Source organism: Rhinoderma darwinii, chromosome 7 (assembly GCF_050947455.1).
Source record: "Rhinoderma darwinii isolate aRhiDar2 chromosome 7, aRhiDar2.hap1, whole genome shotgun sequence".
NCBI lineage: Eukaryota > Metazoa > Chordata > Amphibia > Anura > Rhinodermatidae > Rhinoderma > Rhinoderma darwinii.
Window position 1 is genome coordinate 12182398 of NC_134693.1, and position 21684 is coordinate 12204081.

The 21684-nt window shown below is 44.3% G+C and overlaps 2 protein-coding genes across 10 annotated transcripts in view; one reads left to right on the forward strand and one right to left on the reverse strand.

Annotated features, from left to right (window-relative positions):
- Positions 1-8039, forward strand: part of RAVER2 (ribonucleoprotein, PTB binding 2) — a 29918-nt gene extending 21879 nt beyond the window's left edge. For 3 of the 4 annotated variants that reach the window (XM_075832764.1, XM_075832763.1, XM_075832766.1), the window contains exons 9-14: positions 1716-1870; positions 4387-4483; positions 5502-5623; positions 5713-5790; positions 6871-6981; positions 7592-8039. In XM_075832764.1, the coding sequence (XP_075688879.1) occupies positions 1716-1870; positions 4387-4483; positions 5502-5623; positions 5713-5790; positions 6871-6981; positions 7592-7723 (695 nt within the window). In that variant the 3' untranslated portion in view covers positions 7724-8039. The remainder of the gene's footprint in view (positions 1-1715; positions 1871-4386; positions 4484-5501; positions 5624-5712; positions 5791-6870; positions 6982-7591) is intronic. The other variant, XM_075832765.1, reaches the window with a different exon arrangement.
- A 1365-nt stretch (positions 8040-9404) lies between these two features.
- Positions 9405-21684, reverse strand: part of JAK1 (Janus kinase 1) — a 116778-nt gene continuing 104498 nt past the window's right edge. For all 6 annotated transcript variants that reach the window (XM_075832772.1, XM_075832769.1, XM_075832770.1 and 3 more), the window contains 11 exons: positions 20913-21040; positions 19240-19375; positions 18889-19040; positions 18455-18605; positions 16813-16907; positions 16533-16725; positions 15928-16052; positions 14608-14780; positions 13932-14049; positions 13649-13759; positions 9405-11840 (listed from right to left, as the gene is read on the reverse strand). In XM_075832772.1, the coding sequence (XP_075688887.1) occupies positions 11739-11840; positions 13649-13759; positions 13932-14049; positions 14608-14780; positions 15928-16052; positions 16533-16725; positions 16813-16907; positions 18455-18605; positions 18889-19040; positions 19240-19375; positions 20913-21040 (1484 nt within the window). In that variant the 3' untranslated portion in view covers positions 9405-11738. The remainder of the gene's footprint in view (positions 11841-13648; positions 13760-13931; positions 14050-14607; positions 14781-15927; positions 16053-16532; positions 16726-16812; positions 16908-18454; positions 18606-18888; positions 19041-19239; positions 19376-20912; positions 21041-21684) is intronic.

Below are 21684 nucleotides of genomic sequence, written 5' to 3' on the forward strand. Positions count from 1 at the left end.
CCATATCCGTTGTCACTCTGCTTTCCCAGGCTCCTGAATGGCACATCTACCTCATTATGCAGGAAAGGCAAATGCATGGTCAGTTGCCATTCAGAAGACCAGGAAAGCTGGGTGATTAGGAAACCTGGAATAGACGATACATATATATATATATTAGTGTATTGGTAAAACAGGTGTCTACTCTCTAAGCATCAGATCACTGCTGAGACTGTTCTCAGCTTCTTGTGACCAATTATCGGGCAAACGCTCGTTCATCTGCTGATCGTTTCGCTTTAAAAAAACGTAGATATCCTTGTCGGCAGCAGATCTTGGTGTGTGAACAGGGAGCCGCGCTGCCGACATGATGATGAATGGGGACGAGCGATCGGAGTAAACTCTCGCCCCCATAATAGCTCCTTGTGACTGGAGGAAAGGAGCGCCGCTCGTTCGTTGCACCGGCCAAAACTGGCCGATGTAAGAGGAGCTTTACTGCATGTAGGGGAGCGCCAACTGGGACCCAAAGTGTCAACGTGAACGCCGTACAATGTGAATTAAAGAACTCGATCGCGTTAATAAATCTATAGATGGAGATCACCGCTTATCACATGGCTCGTTGGCCGCTTATCTCTCGTTAGTTTGGTGACATCGTGGCTTCGTCCTCATAGTTAAAGCTTCGTTCACATTTGCGTTGTGCCTTCCGTTTTAGCGGATCTGTTGAAATTTAAAAAAAACTGACAGACTGAAAGCAACGGAAGGTAAAATGTTTGTTTTTGACGGATCCATCAAAAAGACACACTTTCTTTCCGTTTGTCTTCAGTTATATTCTGTTTTTAACGGATCCGTTTTTTTCTTTGCCTCTTTCTTGCTTTCTTTTTTAATCAGCGCAGAAAAAAAGGATCCGTTAAACGTAATTCATAACTGATACAAAACGGTATGACATCAGTTTGTATCCGTCATCCATTGACTTCAATGTTAAATAAAAAACTGAAAGCTCCTTTCCGTCATTTTGGACGGAAACAATAGCGCAGCAGACTACGAAATTTCTTCTGTCAAAATAACGGAAACCTGACAGAACGGACGGAGCCCGAGCACAACTGATGCAAAAATAAAACCCATTGTAATCAATGGGTTTTTTCACGGAAACTTTAACTTCCGTTCTTGTGGTCGTCTGACGGATACGCTAGAACGGAAGCCACAACACCAGTGTGAACGCAGCCTAAGAGGGGTTTATGACCACAGGGCTCTTTTACTCTCGGTTCAGTCCAGTGTCCTGGATCCTGACAAACAATGGGGGTCCATGAGGGTTACAGTATTTGTCCTCCGTTATATCACTTGCTGTCAATAATACCGGAACCCCTGAAGGAAACCTAAAAACGTAATGTGAATAAACCCTAACATAGTAATGGTATTTTGAAAGCCTCATTCACCACTAGGGGAAGGGTATGCATTGGGTTTTGTTTGGGGAGGGGACAGAGAGGGCTTTAAAGACTCCCCTCCCCAACACCGACCCAGTATGCGTGTTTAGTTCAATGAAGGGAGGGAGATCAACTGCTGCCAGGTGCTCCTGATAGCCGCTTATCTCCCAGCAGAACAGGATTGGGGATGCTGGGACCTGGTCAGGGTGACCCCATACACGTTAGATTGTCAGCAGATCTGGATTGTATATGTCTGGGAGGGGCGTGCTGCGTACATTAGACGGCCGCTAGCGAGTTTATGATCTATTCTCCCTCATTTAGACCTGTTACCATATTACCACAATCAACAATTGAGCTCGGTTCTGCCCAGGCTACCGCAGGACAAGCATCTGGCATCAGTAGCGCCTGAGGGATCACTGCTGACGGCACCGAATCCAGCGCTCGTCCAGGCCGGCGCCGCCGACACGCTGCACATGGTGAGAATTGTCTCTTCTCGCTTCTATACTTAGACGCTGTTGATGGAGGATGTAAATGTTTCCACAGAGGAAGAGCAGTTTCTGGGGGTCTTAAAATCCTGGTGGTATTCTCACTCCAGTCCTTCTGTGCTCTTTTGCAAGTGTAGGGCTCCTGTGGGTAAAATAAGATGGGACAACGGCTCTAATGCCAACCCTATTATCCTGGGATGTGCCAACCTTATTTATGTTAAAATTAATCATCAGTTTCCACTTGTATTAGTGTTTTATCTGCATTTACTAATGATAGTGGCTGCTGTATAAACATATGGGGCACACAATACAAACTCAGAACAACACTGCCACCCAGTGGCCAACTTACTTATTGTTTAGTAAATTAAAGGGGTTTTCAACTACTGGACAACTGATGACCTATCCACCAGATAAGCCATCAGCAGAGGCGTAGCTAGGTTCTCCAGCACCTGGGGCAAAGGTTCCCCCAACATCTCCTTCCCCCTTGCCATGTTTGTTTTCTCAATCAATGACGTGTCATTTATTTTCCCAATTTTTTTTTTAATGTAACTCGAGCATAAAGACATTTATATATTTTACAAGCAATATAGTTCTATACACAACATCAGAACCAAGCTCAGTACATATATACAGCACCAGAACTAAGCTCAGTACATATATACAGCACCATCACAAATACAGCTCAATTTAGTGAAACCCCTGCCGTACAGGTTTGTACGGCGTAAAACTACAGCTCCCAGCATGGCCCAAACAATGGTGAGGATATGCTGGGAGATGCTGTTTCACAAAAAAAAAAATCATATCCTAATCATACCACCCATCATCTCACTGCAGATCATACAGTGACTACATTACTGATTTAGAGGCAGAATAAACCTTTACATTAAGTGACTCACCGGTGACGTCTCAGATTCTAGTTCTTTTTCTCCATCTGATCCAGACCTCTCTGATGACTTCTCCCGGTCACAGACTATTTCTGCAGTTTGCCGCTCACATGTCTTCAGCTTCTCACTTTTCCAACATTTCTACACCTATAAACAAAGATAAAGCTCTCATTATACCACACACTACGCCCCTAAATATAATAGCGCCATACACTGCACCTCTAATTATAATAGCACCATACACTGTGTCCCACACACGCACACCATGCCCCCTGTAGATAGTGCCCTACATAGATCTCCCCCTATATATAGTGCTCCACGGATGGCCCACCCCTGTAGATAAAGCCACACTGTTTTTTTTTGTTTTTTTTTTATCCTAATAAAAAAAACAAAAAAATTATACAAACTCACCTTAATCCCATTCCGGCGCCGTCCAGTGGCAATGGAGACCTGCTCTCTTCTGCGCAGGTCTCCTGAGGTTTAACGACACGAGCAGCACGATGACGTGATCGAGCCATTGCTTCTAATTGTACCGTGTCCTATAGACGCAGGTACAATTATAGTGCAGGAGGGGGTGGTGCCCCCCCCCTAGCTACACCCCTGCCATCAGTGTATGATCGGTGCGGGTCCGACACCTGGACTCCATGCCGATCAGCTGCTCCAGCTGCCTGCATCACCGGATGTCCTTGCACAGCATGTGGTGTACGGAGCCGGAAGCAAATGAATAGGAGCAGCACTGCAGCTCGGCCGCTATTCCATGACCAGAGCCATCTGCTTCTGGCATGGACGGCTGGTGCCCGGAGCAGCTGATCAGTGCCCCCACCGATCATACACTGGTGACCTATCAGTTGTCCGGTAGTGGAGAACTCCTTTAAGATTGTGCTTCCCTATAGAGGACCATGCACGTAACCGTTATCTGTTCCATTGTTCAGGCTTCTCCATTTTTCTCAGTCATTAGTGGTGAACACTACAATTTATAGAGAAAAATAATTGTGTGGCCGTATAAATGCAAATTTACCATAGGAGAAAATATCCATTTCCTGACAGGTGTATTTGCAAATCAGACCCCACACAACCATAATTAGGATCTGTACATGGATCCAGAATATGGTGATTTATTCCTATGGTGACTGCATTTAAAGAAGGTCAAAATAAATCCCTGCATACTCCACTGAATGCCACGTAGAACCACATCTTTTATTGTCTACGGGGGAATACGGCTATACGGCACACCATAGGGAACAATACGGATCTCAATATAATTCCATGCATGTGGTTGTATGCGACGTTAATCCGCATACAGCTAAATTATAAAGGTCACCACTAGGGGGAGCTTACAATCTTGTTTATAGACTGAACTCAATAAAACCGTGTGCAGCAAGCTCCCTCTAGTGGTGACTGCTGGTAGACGATATATTATTCTTTAATCCAGTCTATGCAGGGGGATTTTGAGCGCTGTATAATCCGCTCAGAATTTTGGAACTAAACCCAACAAGATTTATTTCTATTAATTCTCGTTACATTTTATGAATAGAGGTTGATTGATGAGACGTCTTTTCTGCTCGATCACGTAGGTTTGTGACATGTTCAGTAGATTGACTTTATAAATGTTTTATGTTGTAGAACAAGACAACCAACCAGACGTCTCTGCTGGGGGAGCCGCCCAGGGACTTCCGGCTAAGCACTAACCCATACCTGAACTTGGCCAGCGTGCTCCCTGGTAACTTACTGCTGTCTGTCCGGCCGCTTTCCTTATATCATTTGACAGATCTCTAAGGGTATGTTCACACGGCCAAATTTCAGACGTATCCGAGGCGTATTATGCCTCGTTTTACGTCTGAAAATAGGGCTGCAATACGTCGGCAAACATCTGCCCATTCATTTGAATGGGTTTGCCGACGTACTGTGCAGACGACCTGTTATTTACGCGTCGTCGTTTGACAGCTGTCAAACGACGACGCGTAAATTTACTGCCTCGGCAAAGAAGTGCAGGGCACTTCTTTGCCACGTAATTTGAGCCGTTCTTCATTGAAATCAATGAAGCACGGCTCAAGGTTTACGAGCGTCTCAGACGCCTCGTAAATTACGAGGAGGAGCTTTTACGTGTGAAACGAGGCAGCTGTTAACAGTCTGTCTTTTCACACGTAACTGCCTCTCAGCGTGTGAACATACCCTTAGGCCACGTGCACTTACTGCAAGTAAACACGGGTCAAATCTGCACTTAATATTACATTTTTAGATGCAGATTTTACATTTTTTTATGCAGAAAAGGGTGCAGATTATTTTATGCATCTTTTTTTTAATTTATTTTTATTTTTTTTTTATAAACTTGTCAAATACCATTCTGAGACAAACCCCAGATAAATTGACACGCTGCAGACTTTAAAATCCACACCGCAGGTCAATTTACGCGCAGAAAATCTGCATGTAATACACATCTGGTGCATGAGGCTTAGTCGCCATACAAATTTGATTTTGTCTAGAAGATATGGATCATTTTGACAAGATCCATCAACAGTCCTTTTGCTGTTGTGGGGAACTTGGATCCAGCATACTATATTCTTACCTGTCTAATCCTAGGTCCCCCCCCTCCCCATTGAAATCAGTCACGGGTGACGGCTGCTGACCAAACGTCTATAAATTGCAGAAATTTGTATCGATCAGAATGTTGTATTTTCTTGAGGCGGTTACTTAGAATCGGTTAAACATATTAAAGGCTCCCGTTTTGTGTGCCCCAGGAATGTCCATCCGGGCGCTTCAGTCTCACGCCATGGACGGACTTATCTCTCAGGATGCAGCCGCTCAGCCAGCATTGGACAACTACTTTGCCTACAGCCAGCAATACGGAGATTACCCTCAGGTAAAGCATTGGGTCCTTGTCGCTACTCTGGGGGGGTCCTTGTCGCTGCTCTGGGGGGGGCATGTCTCGTGACTGATGTTGTTTTCCAGGAGGCGCTGCAGCAGTGGTATGACCAATATTCCACGTACAGCGGAGCCCAGACTGATGGTCCAGGTGACAGCAGCCAAGTAAGAAACGTTCACGGCGCACAATTCAGTCGGCTGCCTATTAAACCTGTATAACTAAACAGACCAGAAACACTTTCTCCTCCGCTCCTGAACTGCGGAGAATAACACGGGGGACGGTAGATCTCGTTTTACTGCAGTTAAAGAATTTTATATTTATTGCTTCGAAGGTTCTGCAGTGTCTGGCGAGCAATGCCCCCTGGTTACAGAAAGTCAGTCGTCCTCGTCCGCACGCTGCTTCATCCATAAAATGGCAGGACATGGATAATCTACGCATGCGCTTGTCTCCTGGGCAGCTGAGACATGCGCAGATTCAATAATGCACTCAATGGAGACTCCACCAACCAAAATCATCTGCTCTCATTACAGGATGTGGGGGAGGGGGATAGGATCTCGGCAGTCCCGGATCTCGACAGTCTTGTCGGACAAAGGAAACCCCACAGAACTGCATTAGGAAGTTGCCCATATTCCTGCCTCACACACATTTAAATTAGCGTTTACATAAAGTGGCTGAGCCCTCTGAGTAATTTATTTTCTTGCTTTGTTTGCCACGTGCTGAGCGGCCGGCATGGAGGCTTGTCTTGGTTTATAGGAGTATTTCTTTATCATTTTGGGAGGAGTTTGACTTTAATGTGAGCGCAAACAACCCGTGAATGTGCTCATTGCCGTCACATTGGTTCAGTATGTCACCAGCTACAAATGCCACAAGGGAGGGAGAACAGATGTATTGCAGGTTTTTACAAAGATGCGGTGCTGATTAAATATGTACATAGTAATTATTCTCCCTCACGCTGATATTTGTGTCAAAGCGAAAAAACCCATAATAATGATTCACCGTCGCTTGTGGGTGTTCTCCCCTCTCCCCCCTCCCCCCACACACAGACACAGTGTTCTGTTTAGATGGTGTAGGTGGACAAGTGGCAGAATCTGCTGCTCCTAATGTATAAACAGATAAGGAGATGCAGTCGGCAGACTCGTACCAGTCCGAATGTAAATGCGCTGCCTCCAAAATAATCCCCCCCCCCTTAAACTGCTGTTTACCTCCGCCGCTCTGTGGCTGTCTAATAATGATATTTTTTTCAGTCTTCCACTCTGGGTTATGGAGACTACAACGCGTATGTCCAGGCACCACCCACTTACTATGCGAACGCACAAGCCTTGTACCAGCCGGGACTCGCAGCGTCTGCAGAAAAGGTGCGTGAACTTGTCAAATACTTACACAATCCCGGTTCAGTGCGGTTTACTAATATAACGTCTTTTAAAGGAACACTCCAGGCAGAACTCGTTATGTTTAACGCAGCGCATGAGGGGGTGGAGTCTGACACAGATTCTTTTTGGTGTTTTGAATCCGTGTCATGCTCCGCCCACTCAGGCCCTAGTGTATTAAAGGGGTTATGTGGGGGCCAAAAATTAAAGGTGTACTCACTGCGGTATGTGACTACACTCTCCAATATACATTCCGGTCTAAACCTGAGATTGTATTTTTTTTTTCCCACACCCCCATAGCGCTGCCGGGGGACCAGTAGTCTAGTTGACGATACGACTCCACGCAGCACTATAAAATTCCATGAAAATCTCAGAATCGGGGCGATGGGGGACTGGGATGAATATTAGCAGTGCGCTCACATACTGCATTGACTACACCAATAATCATTTTTGGTCCCCATATAATCCCTTAATTTTGCCCTGAGTGTCCGTTTTAAGATTCTGTCCCTTGGGTGGAGTTCTGTTTGTTTTTTTTATACACTCCTCCTACAATAAAGAGCTGCTTGTTCGTGCTTTGTTATTATTCTTGTAATTGCAGGTAGCGGGCAGTGAGAAGAGAACGTATATTCTCTCCAGCCCAGACGGTGGAGCCAGATATCCTGAGCACCATGGCCAGGCCTCCGGCGACAGCTGCGGAGATTCCTACTTCAAGAGGAAGAAGGTTTATTAACACTTGCACACGTCTCCACCTTTTACACCCAAAGATGCACAATGTGGGTTATGCTGATTTTTGCAAGCCATTTAGTCTGGCACTGAAAGGGTTAGATTTGCCTAAATGAAAATATATAAAATTTCTCAGGCTGAATTGTTATATAAAACCAGTTTCAATCTCGGTGAAGATTTGTAGATATTTTCTACACTTCGTTGTGACTTGGTAAATACCTTTAATGGAGATAATTTGTTATATTCTTTCTATGGCCTGCAAAAGTTTTGTTTTTTTTCCTTTTGTAAATATTAAGCAATAAAGAATTAGTAAACTTTTATAAGTGGCCGCTGTGTTAATGTGGATGGAGCAAGCGATCTAGTGACGACCAATCTGACTGTGTCCTGTCCATGCAGACAAAGTAATAACTATTCACATAGTATAGAAACGTATATTGTGATGTCCCCATAGGTCTCTACGGCAAACACCCGGCTACTATTGCTGCCAGTGCCGCATGGTGTCTAAAAAGGCTCTAGGAGGCTCTTCCAGTGATGGCCGGTCATTAGGCTATTCATGTGCGATCAATGGATTTCTTAACCTGAGCAAAGTGAATGGGGCTGAGCTGCAGTACCAGGCAGTGAGGTCAAAACTCATACACTCCTCTTTTATAGAGAGATAGAGATACTTCTATAAGGATATGTTCACACAACCTATTTTCAGCCGTCTTTCAGGCCGTAAACACTCCAAATATCTGCCCATTGATTTCAATGGGAAAAACAGCATTCCGTTCCCACAGGGCGTTTTTTTACGCAGCAGTTTGTAAAAGGATGCTCCGTAAAGCAAAAAAAAAATATGTTACTACTTGAGCTATTTTTCATTGTCTGCATAGAAAAACAGCTCCAGACACGGCTGTAAAAAACGGCTGAAAATCAGAGGCTGTTTTTCCTTGAAAACAGCTCCATATTTTACAGCTGTTTTTTGAGAAGCGTGTGAACAAAGCCTTAGGCTACATGCACAAGTTGCGTATGTTGCTGCGGAAAATACACAGGTAAAAACCACACCTAATCATGCGGTTTTCGGCACTATTTTCCGCAGCACTAGGCATATACAATTTGCAAGCTGAAACGCAAGAAATGGACCTGCTGCGGATTTTAAAATCCGCACGTCAATTTATGTGCAGAAAGATACCGCAGCGTGTACATGCAATTTCCTGCAATCTCATGGACGATGCTGGTACTGGATTATGTTGCGGTTTTACCACATACTAATACGCATCGTGGGCATTGACCCCAAGGCTGGGTTTACACGAGCATGTTCGGTCCGTAATGGACGGAACGTATTTCGGCCGCAAGTCTCGGACCGAACACACTGCAGGGAGCCGGGCTCCTAGTATCATAGTTATGTACGACGCTAGGAGTCCCTGCCTCGCTGCGGGACAACTGTCCCGTACTGTAATCATGTTTTCAGTACGGGACAGTAGTTCCACGGAGAGGCAGGGACTCTTAGCATCGTACATAACTATGATGCTAGGAGCCCGGCTCCCTGCAGTGTGTTCGGTCCGGGACTTGCGGCCGAAATACGTTCCGTCCATTATGGACTGAACCTGCTCGTGTGAACCCAGCCTAAGCGTTTCTGGAATACTATCGTAACCGACCCTGTATCAATTTCACTTATCTGGTGGATCTCAGTCACTGTAGATTGACCCTCGTCTCACAGAATATTTATTTATAGAAATAGTTACAAAGTGCTTAGATTCATATTAATCGTATCGGCAAAAAAAGTCAGAGAATTACATTAATATTTTGTTAAAGGGTAAATAAACTGTACACAAACTTCTGACATGTCATAAGTTTTGCTCGGTGGGGGGGGGATCTGAGCCCTGTGAGCCCCATTAATCGCTAAGACGAAGCGGCAAAAGTGCTCGAGGGCGCTGAGCCGCTTTGCTTCTGTTCGGTTTTCTCCAGAAAGCCGATGTAGTGGAGTGCGGGATCAGACTTTCTATTGACCCGTACGCCGATACATTGATTTCTGCAAAAAGCTGAACAGAAACTAAGCGGGTCAGCGCTCACACAAGCACTTCCGCTGCGAAGTTTTAGTGATTGGTGGGGGTCTGTGTGCTCAGACCCCCCCACCATTCAAAACTTCTGACATGTCACTATGACTTGTCATAAGTTTGTTAAAAGGTAACTAAATGTTCAAGTCAACATTTCTATGCAGCAAATCCAAGCCTTTCCCTGTGTGACGGTCACATTTTGCCTGAATCTCCGCAGCTTATGTCTTATCAATCAGGTGTAAGAGCCGAATACAAAGCAAACTATTTACACGAGGTCGCCGGTGCTGGCCGTCACCGGACTATAAACAGGGATAGCTGCTCATCTAGTAAATGAGATCACGGATCGCACTAGGCCAATTCTGCAGAGGATATCTGGACACTTGATCTCATGGCAGCTGCAAATAGCAAACCTTTCTGATGACACAGGGCAGACGTGTGAAGCGCAAACATTACTTCCTAGATGGTTCACACTGTTGCTTTATTTATTGTAAATTCTGCACTGATTTAAATTCTGAATGTCTTTTATGGCAATCAGCTTTGTTTTTCTGATACAGAGCTCTAAAGCCCCTGCACAGGCCGTTACTGATAGCATTCTGGCTGTCTGTGGCCACCACTAGGGGGAGCTTTCTGCATACGGTTCATGCATTCTAGTGCTGTCTGCTGGAGACTTTGTGCGCTGTAATCAAAACTGAGTTGACTCTATGATGAGAATTTCTTAATTTATTTTAGAGGGGGGGGGGAATTTAAGTACTTTTCTACACCAGTCTTCGGGTGTAGAATTTTTTTTTTTTAAACTTGAGCAGTTTCTGCCACTCTTGCCACTTTTTGGAAAAGTGGGCGGAGATTAGCAGGAGGAAACATGGCTACGCCCGGCTCAACATTTATGCCAGAAACTGGACTGTGCAGATTTTACACAGTGATGTACAGACAGTCAAATACAAATAATCTGGTGTGCGTGCGTGCGTCTCTTAATAAACAACGCTTTTCCTGACAACACGGTAGTTTAAGCTTCATATGTCTTGTTCACCTGCAAAGTTGTCATGATCTACAGTAGATCAGATGTGAAATGACAATTCCCAGCATGCCCTAAGTCTTTGGCTGTCAGGGCATGCTGGGTGTTGTAGTTTTCCAACATATTAAGTGTTGTTCTGCATCTTCTAGATCAGGGGTCAAGACCTTGAGCTTCATGGAACCCAAGAACACATTGAATGGACAGGAATAGTGATGGTTAGATTGTAGACAATGTTTGTTTTTTTTGGGGGTGTTCCATACTCCTGATAAAGCAGGAAAAATGGCAGGAATCTCCAATGCAAAATAAATAGAAGTAGTTCTTAATAATTATGTACTGGGAGACCTATCAGAGTTCCGCAGCCCCAATAGTAAGCTGCGAAGTGTTACACGTTTGAATGCCTAGAACGCTACAGCATTGGCTTCTATGCACAGAAATGCAGGCGGATGGATATAGACCAGGCTTACACAACTTCAGTAAATATATGGCACCAAACCCAGGCGGTACAGAGGCTCCTTTAAACTAAAATTTGGACAAACTCTTCCTGTGTTGCTACACGATACTAAACTGTTTCCACTACGGAGGGAGGGAGAGAACTATAATCAAATGATGGTCAAAATCTCTCCCGCAAAATCAATCCTAGTCTGGAGTCTTCTGCCGGGTTTCTTTCTCTTCAGCTGCTGCGGCAATATCCATGATGCATTGTGTAGTTAAAATCCAAATCATAGGTCGACTTTGCAGCGAGGGACGGCACAATTACCCAGAACTTCCCTGGATCACAAGTCTAATGTATATGTACAATTACATGTGATAATCTTGGGGTACAGCTCCTCCAGTAATGGGGTTCGTGTCTTTGGGCGCTGCATAGTTCACTAGTTGTCCAGTAGAAAGGCTTTAGTCTTGCAGAGGAGGATGGACATCCTGGGTATAGATCCTGCATCCATGGGAGCATTAAAGAGTCATTCTATCCTCCAACCAAGTCACATTTTACTTGTCAGCTCTATGAAGCCCTGGATTAAGACCTGGAACGAGTCCCGATTACTTGGGTTTTGCTCCCAACACCTCAGCATCAGTTGATAGACCTAGAGGAAAACCAGGAGTGTTACTGGTCCTTCTCAATGAACTAGAATATCACCAACAAAGTTATTTCAGTAATTCAATTAAAAAAAAGTATCTCTGATATATTCTATAGATTCATTACACACAGAGGGATCTTTATCCAGCATTTTTTTATTTTAATGTTGATGAACCCAAAATTGAGTCCAATTTAAAAAAAGATTTACCAAAATGTCCTACTGAAGTCTGTCCAGTATCTGCCCTCAATACTTTGTCGTGGCTCTGACTGCATGAATTACTGCATCAATGCAGCGTGGCATGGAGGCAATCAGCCTGTGGCACTGCTGAGGCATTACAATGCGGCGTGACATGGAGGCGATCAGCCTGTGGCACTGCTGAGGTATTATAGAAGTCCAGGTTGTTTTGATATCGGCCTTCAGCTCCTCTGCATTGTTGGATCTGGTGTCTCATCTTCCTCTTGACAATACCCTATAGATTCTCTGGGGTTTAGGTCGGCGAGTTTGCTGGCCAATCAATCGCAGTGATACTGTGGTTATTACTCCTGGTTTGGGCAGGTGCCAAGTCTTGCTGGAAAATAAATCATCTCCATAAAGCTTGTCAGCAGAGGGAAGGATGAAGTGCTGGGAAATGTCCTGCTAGATGCTGCGCTGACCCTGGACTTATGGCACTTATGATGTGATGACAGTCTCTCTTTAATATAACATAGTGCCACTGATCGCCTCCATAGCACGCCGCATTGATAACAGCTCAGCAGTGCCACAGGCTGATCACCTCCATGCCACGCTGCATCGATGCTGTAATTCATGCAGAGTCAAAGCCCCGACTAAGTATTGAGCGCAGATGCTGCACATCTCAGTAGGCCAACATTTCGGTATTAAAAATAGTTTTTGAAATTGGGCTTATATAATCTAATTTTCTGAGACATTAAATTTGGGGTTTTCATTAAGTGTTCCCATAATCATCAATATTAAAAAGGAAAAAAAAATGCTAAAAAAATAAATAAATGCTGGAAATGGATCACTCTGCGTGTAATGAATCTATAGAATGTTAAGGGAAATTTGCTACAGATCGTATGTCGCAGAATAGAAGTTCTTCATTAGGAAACTGGGTAAAGCTATTTTTTATAATAATATGGTCGTCATGCTTCTCCACCAACCCGTCTCTACTTCCTACCAGAGTTGGCGCATGGTCTGAACACACTCAATATGATTTAGGAATCCTGTACAAAGCAGAGTCCCTGCAGCTCGGTGTGCCGCTGAATGATACTCTATAAAATGCTGTATTATGGAGATATTTCCCCCCAGGATCAATACCTTCATATTAAAGCATCCCATGGAACATACCACACTTTTAATTGGAGACCTGGCGGTACAGTAGGTCCCAATAAATATCTATGGCTGCCATATTGCAGCACGTGAGGTGTTCCGTAAATAGGACAGTCAGCGTATAAGGCCTTGTTCACACAGTGCAGGTTTTGCGTGCACTTTTTTTTTTTTTTAAGCCAATACCAGATATGAATCCAGCAGATGAGACCAATTTAAGGTCTTCCTCCAATTTTTAGGTTCCGTTCCTGGCTTGGCAGATGTGATTCAGATTTTGCATGTGTTTTTTCTGTGTGAACAAGGCCTAAAAACAGCAGATGTGGTAAGTGTAGCCTCATCTCTACAGCCTCACACTCACCCCAGCATATAGAAATGTAAATTACAGAATATACCAGGAACAGATTTGGTTGAGTAAACCTAGTAATAGCAGAAACAATTCAGCTGACAATATAACTTGTGGCCACATCACCTCTTCCTGACCGCACAATTACCTCATTGGGGCAGTCTTTAGGAATCGGTAGACGTCTTCCTTCTTCCAGAATCCGGACGAGACGAGTGACTGTCATTTGGCCTTGAGTTGGTCCAATCATTTTCAGAAACATCTATTATGTACAAAAATAAAAATGTAAGACAATCCTGTAATTAAAAGGTGGCAGAAGACGCCCAATCAGTATCAGCTCGTACCGGTCGTCTGTCTAGGGTGACAAGTCAATTCATGTTTGGTTTTACATAAAGTTGTGGGGAAAGTATTAAAAGAAAAAAAAACAATATTACCGTCATTGGACTGTACTCGGAATTGCAGTAGGTCAGTATTTCATACAAAGTAACTCCGAATGACCAGACGTCGGAGGCGATGTAGAACTTGCAGTGCAGCAAACATTCGGGAGCGTACCTGGAACAAGAGACTCAGATTCACTGTGCAAAGTGACGAGGCAAGTACCAGATCCACGGACGCTTCTAGGATCTTGTTAATCTCTTATTGGGGTATGACGATGGGTTCTGCTAGTTCGTGCCCCCTAAATGAACTGATTATCAACCCTACCTTTGGATTTGGCAGAAAGGGAAGGTTCTCACACGCCAAAAACGCCTTGAAAAATGGCCAAAAATACAGGGGCTGAACGAACGCCTCCAAACACCTGCCCATGGATTTCAACGGGAAAGACGGCGTTTTATTCCCACTGGGTGTTTTTTTTTTTTTACACGCCGTTTGTAAAAACGTCATGTAAAAAATAAGTGCATGTCACTTCGTGAGCCGTTTTAAATGGTCTCAATAGAAAAACAGCCCCAAAAACGTCCGTCAAAAAACGGCTGAAAATCAGAGGCCGTTTTACCTTGAAATCTGCTCCGTATTTCCAGCCGTTTTTTTGAAGCGTGTGAACATCTCAGTATTAGGCTATGAGTGCCGCCTGATTTACATAATAGACAGATAATATTTGAACAGTCTAATTACCAGAACACTGGGCTGTCCAGGTCGTCCTTCACCGTGTAGTACTCCTTGTCTGTTTCAATTGCTTTGGTTAATCCAAAATCTCCAATCTTCACTCTGTGCTCATTTTCTACCAGGACGTTTCTTGCAGCCAAATCCCGATGAACGTACTGACAGGAGCCCAAATAGTCCATGCCCTGAGTAGTAATAACAGCGCTGTATTAATATATTCCAACGCTGAACAATGTGACAGGACGACTCTGCAGTTACACAAGATTATTATTATTTGTACAGTGGGTCATTGCTTGGCTACAAACGTATAAAAAGGATTCTGAAGCCGAATGTATATTTACTTTTCAGTTCTCTTCATTTAAACAGTCAATTGATGAATATCTCCACTAGATGTCAGTGAATGGAAACATTCTTGTTTCCACCCAGAGGCTGAAGACCTGTTAAGACCCAATACTTCCCACAGCTGAGGCTTTGCTACAACCAATCTAGTCTGTGAACTAAACAGTCTGGATACCAGACTGATATTTTCCTTGACTGATACATTGTAACAAACTATCAGAACAGGAGATATTTTTGCTGCTGATGTATTTAGCTCACATGGAATTGTCTAGACCAGGGGTATGACACTAACATTAAGGCTATTTTCATACGAGTCGGATTTGCCATAGGCAATTCCGACCTATGGATCTGCGGCAGACATTGGAGACTTATCTGCCACAATGACCCTTAAGGAGAGTGTCACCCCCCAGATGATGGCACACTGCCCCCTATAGAGCGTGCCCCCCAAACAAACAATAAAACTTGTACTAACCTACCCCCGTCCCCACGACGAACGGAACTGCACAACACCTCAGTCATGATAGGCCTGAAGTCTATGAGACACCAAGATGGAACCCTTGCATAAGCTGGTGCGATGCAGTGACATCATCGCACCGGCCTGCGCAGGGATTCCGCCCCAGCATCTTATAGGCTGCAGGCCTAACCTGGCCTGTAGCCTAGTGAATGGTGGAGCAGGGAGCGGATACAATAGAATGTGGCAGTTGCCCATGGATCCGCCTGGTGACGCTACTGGTCCGGACAACTGGTGTCCACGGTCCGCCAGTTGGAGACCTCTAATCTAGACTACTACTTCCCACAGCTGAGGGTTTACTACAATGTGTTAAGTCTGTACAGTTCAAGCCTCTGAATAAAAGCAAGACTGTTGCAATTCACTGACAACAAGCAGAGATCTTGAAAAAGGATAACTAAAACAAAAGTAAATAAGAAAGATGCAGAACTCTCATTAAATTGCTTACAAGTACAGAGACTTTGGAGAAATGCAGCAAATGATACCTTGGCAATTTGAATGGCATATTGAAGCTGCTGCTTGAGGTTTATCTTCTTGACGTTCCTTGGCAAATAATCCTTTAGACTTCCAGAAGGCAGATACTCCATGATTAATTTAATGCCGCTGCCGCCTGCAAAAACATGGACAGATCTATAAAACCAGATGATTTACAAGAAGACAAAGCCCAGTCTGCAAAACTGCTGCATGTGAAGATTCATTCCGTCTCCGTCATGATATATGTCCTGACTGTCTGTATGTAACACGGAAGTGAAAGTCCCGATATGACGGGAGCGGACGACAAATGAGGACAATCATCTCCTTCCGTAAAACATGGAGGAACTTGCTGATTTACTACATGTGAACATGAATTTCTTATTCTCACAATGAACACACTGATTTTGGAAGGCACCCGGCAGACAAGGGGTTACTTTCTGAAGGTTTATAGTGTTAGCCGTGATTTAAGGTTGCAAATGCCTACAAAACCTGTCTAATATTGGTCACTTCCCTACCTGGAGACGTCTGGACTGTTGGGATCCACATTACAGGAATGTTCATCTCCGTATTGACTGACGTTTATTACATATGATGAGATATACACAATAAGAATTACCGTCCTCCGCACAGATCCCCTTGTACTTCACAATGTTCTCATGGTAAAGATTGCGCAGGATCTGGATCTCCTTGTTGAGGTCAGAGATGTGAGTTCCTCCTGTTCCCGGCTTCAGGGACTTCACAGCCACCTGTTCTCCAGTGTTATCACCTTCTGGATCGTATCTACACAACTCCACCTTCCCAAAGTGACCCTGCGAGATATGAGGGAGAGGATTAATTACCTGCGAGTAACGGGGCAGGTGAACACGGCTGATGGTGTGCCAAAAGGCGGCGCTCACCTCTCCCAGGTCCCGGACTCTCTTCAGGAACCGCCTCTCAAATAAACTTGGATCGACTTGTGTAGAAGGAGAGGATTCTGAAACAATGTCTGGATCTGAGAGTAAAGAGAGGACAATACACCGATGTGAATCAGTCCAATAAACTCTGTAATAAGGACAACAACCTGTATTAGGCCTCGTCCACACGCTGCGGAATTGCCACGTTTTTTCCAACCGGAATTTCACGGCAGGCGCTGAACAGTAATCTGATGTCAGAAAAACTAACTAAGGTCTTCCTGCCTTTTAGGAGCTCAGCTAAACTGTTAGGGGAGTGTCTGTCGACAAGCTTGTTGACTGTTTCCAGCAGCAACCAGCTGAATTATGAACGCAGCTCTGGAGTATAGTACAAGCTTTAACTTCTGGTCAGTACATGATAAGCAATGTAATGTATTTATAAAATGACACATTTTTGGATTGATATATAAACTAAAATTGTGTTGAAAGGTGGACATATCCGTTGTTCCTGCATAAGTCGGGAAACCCACTATAAACATTAAATTGTCAGCTGATCAGCCAGCTCTGAGGCCTTTTATCTAGTGTACGGCGAGCTTTAGTCTAATACCTCAGGCGGAGGGTTGTAGTGATAGAAGGTGAATTTAACTAAAAAGAGGCGAGTGGATGTCTTTAAAGGGAATGTGTCGCTAGAATTTTTTTTTTTCTTCAGTTAAACAGTTAGTATATAAGTGATTGGACATTGTTTTAGTTTTCTTAATTTTTACACAAGTCAGGAAATATTATAAATTAGATTCTAATTTAGAACATTTCTATGTGCTGGCCACTAGAGGGAGTAATTCCCAAAATTGCAGCATTGGCATGTGGTAAAGCAACATCATTGCTTTATGCTGCAAATTTGGGGTAGACACACTCGCTCTAGTGTCCTCACACAATCCCCCCTCCTTTATCCTGGCTAGTGCCAGGAGAAAGGAGGGGGTTGAATGTTCAAACCTCCTACACTGTGTGCCGCCATTTTCTGAGCGAATGCACAGTGTAGGAGGATTAGATACAGTGATAATCAGACAGTATAACACGAACATAATACACACATCACATACACAAACATAACTTACCTGCTCCTGCCGCCTCCGCTCCTAGTCCTTGCGCCTGCGCTGCCTTCAACATATGGCCGGAAGCCACGACCGGAAATCGTCATCTTACTGTCCGGCCGCGGCTTCCGGTCCACATGAAAATGGCGCTGGATGTCGCTCTACCAAAGACCTTCCTTTTGGTCTGTGTGGGAGTGGCGCATGCGTGAATGGAACGGCTCCCGTTCGCATTCTCTATGGGGATGTATGTGCCGTATTCCATCTCTGATAATCGACACATACAGAGATGAAAAAAAAAAATGGCAGCCCCCATAGAGAAGTAAAAGAAAGAAAAAAGTACAACACAAAAACACAAATAAATAAAAATTTATTTTAATGACATACTAAAAGCAATAACATTAAAAAAATTTTTCGTGACACCTTCCCTTTAAAACTGAAGAGTTAGCTGTGAGGCACATGTTCACAACAACACAATACCACATGTTGTATATACCCGGTCCCATTTGTGTAGGACAAAAGAAAGCCATTAAATACAGCAACACTTTAGCTCCGGCACTCACTCTGCTCCTCCAGCTTATTGATCTCCCTCATTATTGCTCGGAAGAAGGGTCTTCTGTTGGTGTCGTAGTTCATGCAGTTTATGATCAGATTGGCCAGCTCCACACAGGACGGTTTTGTCAGCATGAAGCAGCCTTCATAAAATCTCTCTTTCTGGAATAAAGGAAAAAAATATTGCCCACAATTAAAGCGAAGAGAACAGCGAGGAAGACGGGATTTAGCCGCTGATTATATAGACATCTAAGTGTAAATAACGATGACGACAACAAAGTCTTACCGAAAAAATAAAATTCTAACAAGAAAAATATCAATTTGTGGGAGCAATGGAAATAAAAACAATGTTTTCCTGCTTCTACTGTGGATAATAAGTGACGACCACAGAACGTGCTCCGTGCGGTTGTCACTCCCCTTTCTCCACAGGACGGCGGCTCCGTACCTCTGCCAGAGTCTTATCCTTCAGGGGAACTTCTCCATTGAAACAGATTTCCCACAAGGTGGTCCCAAAACTCCACTTATCGGCTGCGACACTCAATATTCTGGAGTCGTCAACACATTCTGGAGCAATCCAGGGGATCCGTTCCACACGCTCTGAAATATGATCAGTCCATGTAAGAGACAAGTCATCGTTATACTGCGTTCAGGGTCATCCGCTGCAACTGATGTGACCCTACAGCTCCGCGGAGCCGGACAACCACCACATGCTGGGAGTTGTAGTTTGCCAATAGCAGACGAGCCACTAGTGACATGCTACGATCAGATCGTGCTCCATAGCGTGACTACATCTTACCTTGTCTAGTGAGCACAGTTATCGGTATCCCGGGGTCGCTCAGCTTTATAAATGGACCACACTCGTTTTCAATCCCTTCTCTGGCCAGTAGGATGTTCTTAGTACAGACGTTTCCGTGCACCAAGTCTTTATCTTCCTGCAGGAGGATACAATAGAAATTTCTTAGTTTGCTTTTCTATTTAACTGAAGATTAATAATCCAAGTACAAAATGTAATTCATCATTTTATAATATTATACATCGGGGTTATTGTGCCTGGCGAGTAGAGAACCGGCTCTAATGGAGATCTGGCCATGTATGATGAGGCCTCATTCACACCAGCGTATCAGATTCACGCTGGTGAAAAACGCATGTGAATCTGTTATTCATGCATCTTTTTTTAAATTATTTTCAATTGAATTGATGCGCAAATCACATGGATGTGCCTCCGTGTGCGGCGCGTGGTTTTCACGCACCCATTGACTTCAATGGGCGCGTTGGTGCGTGATAACTCCTGCCTGTGTGAACGGCCCCATTGGAATCATTGGGTCCGCGTGCTTTCCATGCGCAGCACACGGATGTTATTCACGTTCGTCTGAATGAGCCCTTACAGGTCTCCTAATATCAGTCCATGAGAGTCACTGGCTCAGCTATTTCTATAACTCCCATAGACTAGTATGGAGAGAGCCGCTGGAATGCAGCAGCCGCCTCACATGCAGTATTTGGGGCCATGGAACACCCCCCCCCCCCCCCCACCTATGAAATTTTTAGGATCCGGGTAAAAAAAAATCCTTTTAAAAAATATATATTTGCTGTAAAACGTGCGTTGCAGGAGATGTTCCAAGATTTGCAAACATCACAAAGTATAAACTAAATATATTGGCAGATGTTAATATAAGAAATAAGAAAAACCAGAAGTCATCGGATTTCCTGAACTTGTTTAGTAATAAAACAGCACAGAAATAATAAAATATAGAAATCTTAATCTGCCGCGTGCGCCGATGCATCTGGTGACGGAATCAGCCACAACTGTAGCCTCTGGTGCCGATGTGTCCTCGCTCGTCCGACACGATGCAGGACCTGTGAGTGACGTCACAGCGTGATCTCTCGAGAACACGGCTGTGTCTGCACTGCCAGAAGCTGGGCGTTCTGAAGAGAAGTGGATGATGCTTATCAGAACGCCCAGCTAGTAAAAGTAGTAAACACGCCCCGATGTACGCACATAATACACGCCCACTTGTACTTTTAAACACACCCACTTGGACTTTTGCAAGCCTCATTTGCATAAATACAAAAATGGTCATAACTTGGCCAAAAATGCTCGTTTTTTAAAAATAAAAATGTTACTGTAATCTACATTGCAGCGCCGATCTGCTGCAATAGCAGATAGGGGTTGCAAAATCTGGTGACAGAGCCTCTTTAAGCATCTGAATGCAGCAACGTAGAAAGATATGTTTTCTTATATGTCACATTACTGAGAGTAACTGTCAATTATGGTCACAGATTGTCCAATCATAAATAACTACAACTTCCATCATACCAACTGTGAGGGACACGCTGGGAGTTGTAGTTTTGCGACAGCTGGAGGGCCGTAGGTTGGAGAATACTACAGCCCACGAGCTGCTCTCATTGTACTTCATAATATTAGTATTTGTGACGTGACGTCCATTGTCAGCGCTCGGATCGATCACTCACCAGATAACTGAGGGCACTCGCAAGCTGCTTGGCAACCTGGAATTTCCATGGGGTTGTGAGATGTTCACTCTTTCGGTGCATGAACAGATCCAGGGGGCCTAAATCTACGAATTCTTCCACCATGATGTCTGAAAGAACAGGTAACACGTATGATTCGGTTTGATATAGAGATGTAGAACATTACAATTATTCACCACCTGGTAGGAACCTTCCTTATTTACTATCTGATCTCCATTCTCCTCCTCACATCATGATACTGCCCATTACATACAGCCCTGTCCTCACTACCACCACATTAATGTACACGGACTGCCTTCTAAAAGCTCAGCACATTCCTCTCCTGAAATACTCTGTGCTGCTGGAGACAATGCTCCTTCCACTGTGTCTGTGACCTCCCCACATCATGACACTGCTCCGTCACATACAACCCTGTTCTTACTAATACATGAGTGGATAGGTCACGGTCTCCCACAAGAACAGCAGATTCTCTCAGAAATACTCTGTGCTGCTGGGGCCCCTGCTCCTTCCACAGTGCAACTCTCAGTCTCATTTTTCTCCATTCCCCTCCATACATTATGGCACGGTGCCCCCATCAGTAAGAACAGGGCTGTCTGTGACAGGGGAACCGTGCCATAATGTGGAAGGAGCAGAGGCTCCAGCAGCACAGAGTATTTCTGAGAGAAGTCCGTGATCTGTCCACTTATGTGTTAGTCTCCCATTTTTCTCCATTCCCCTCCAGTGCCCCGGTCACACACAGCCCTGTTCTTACAAA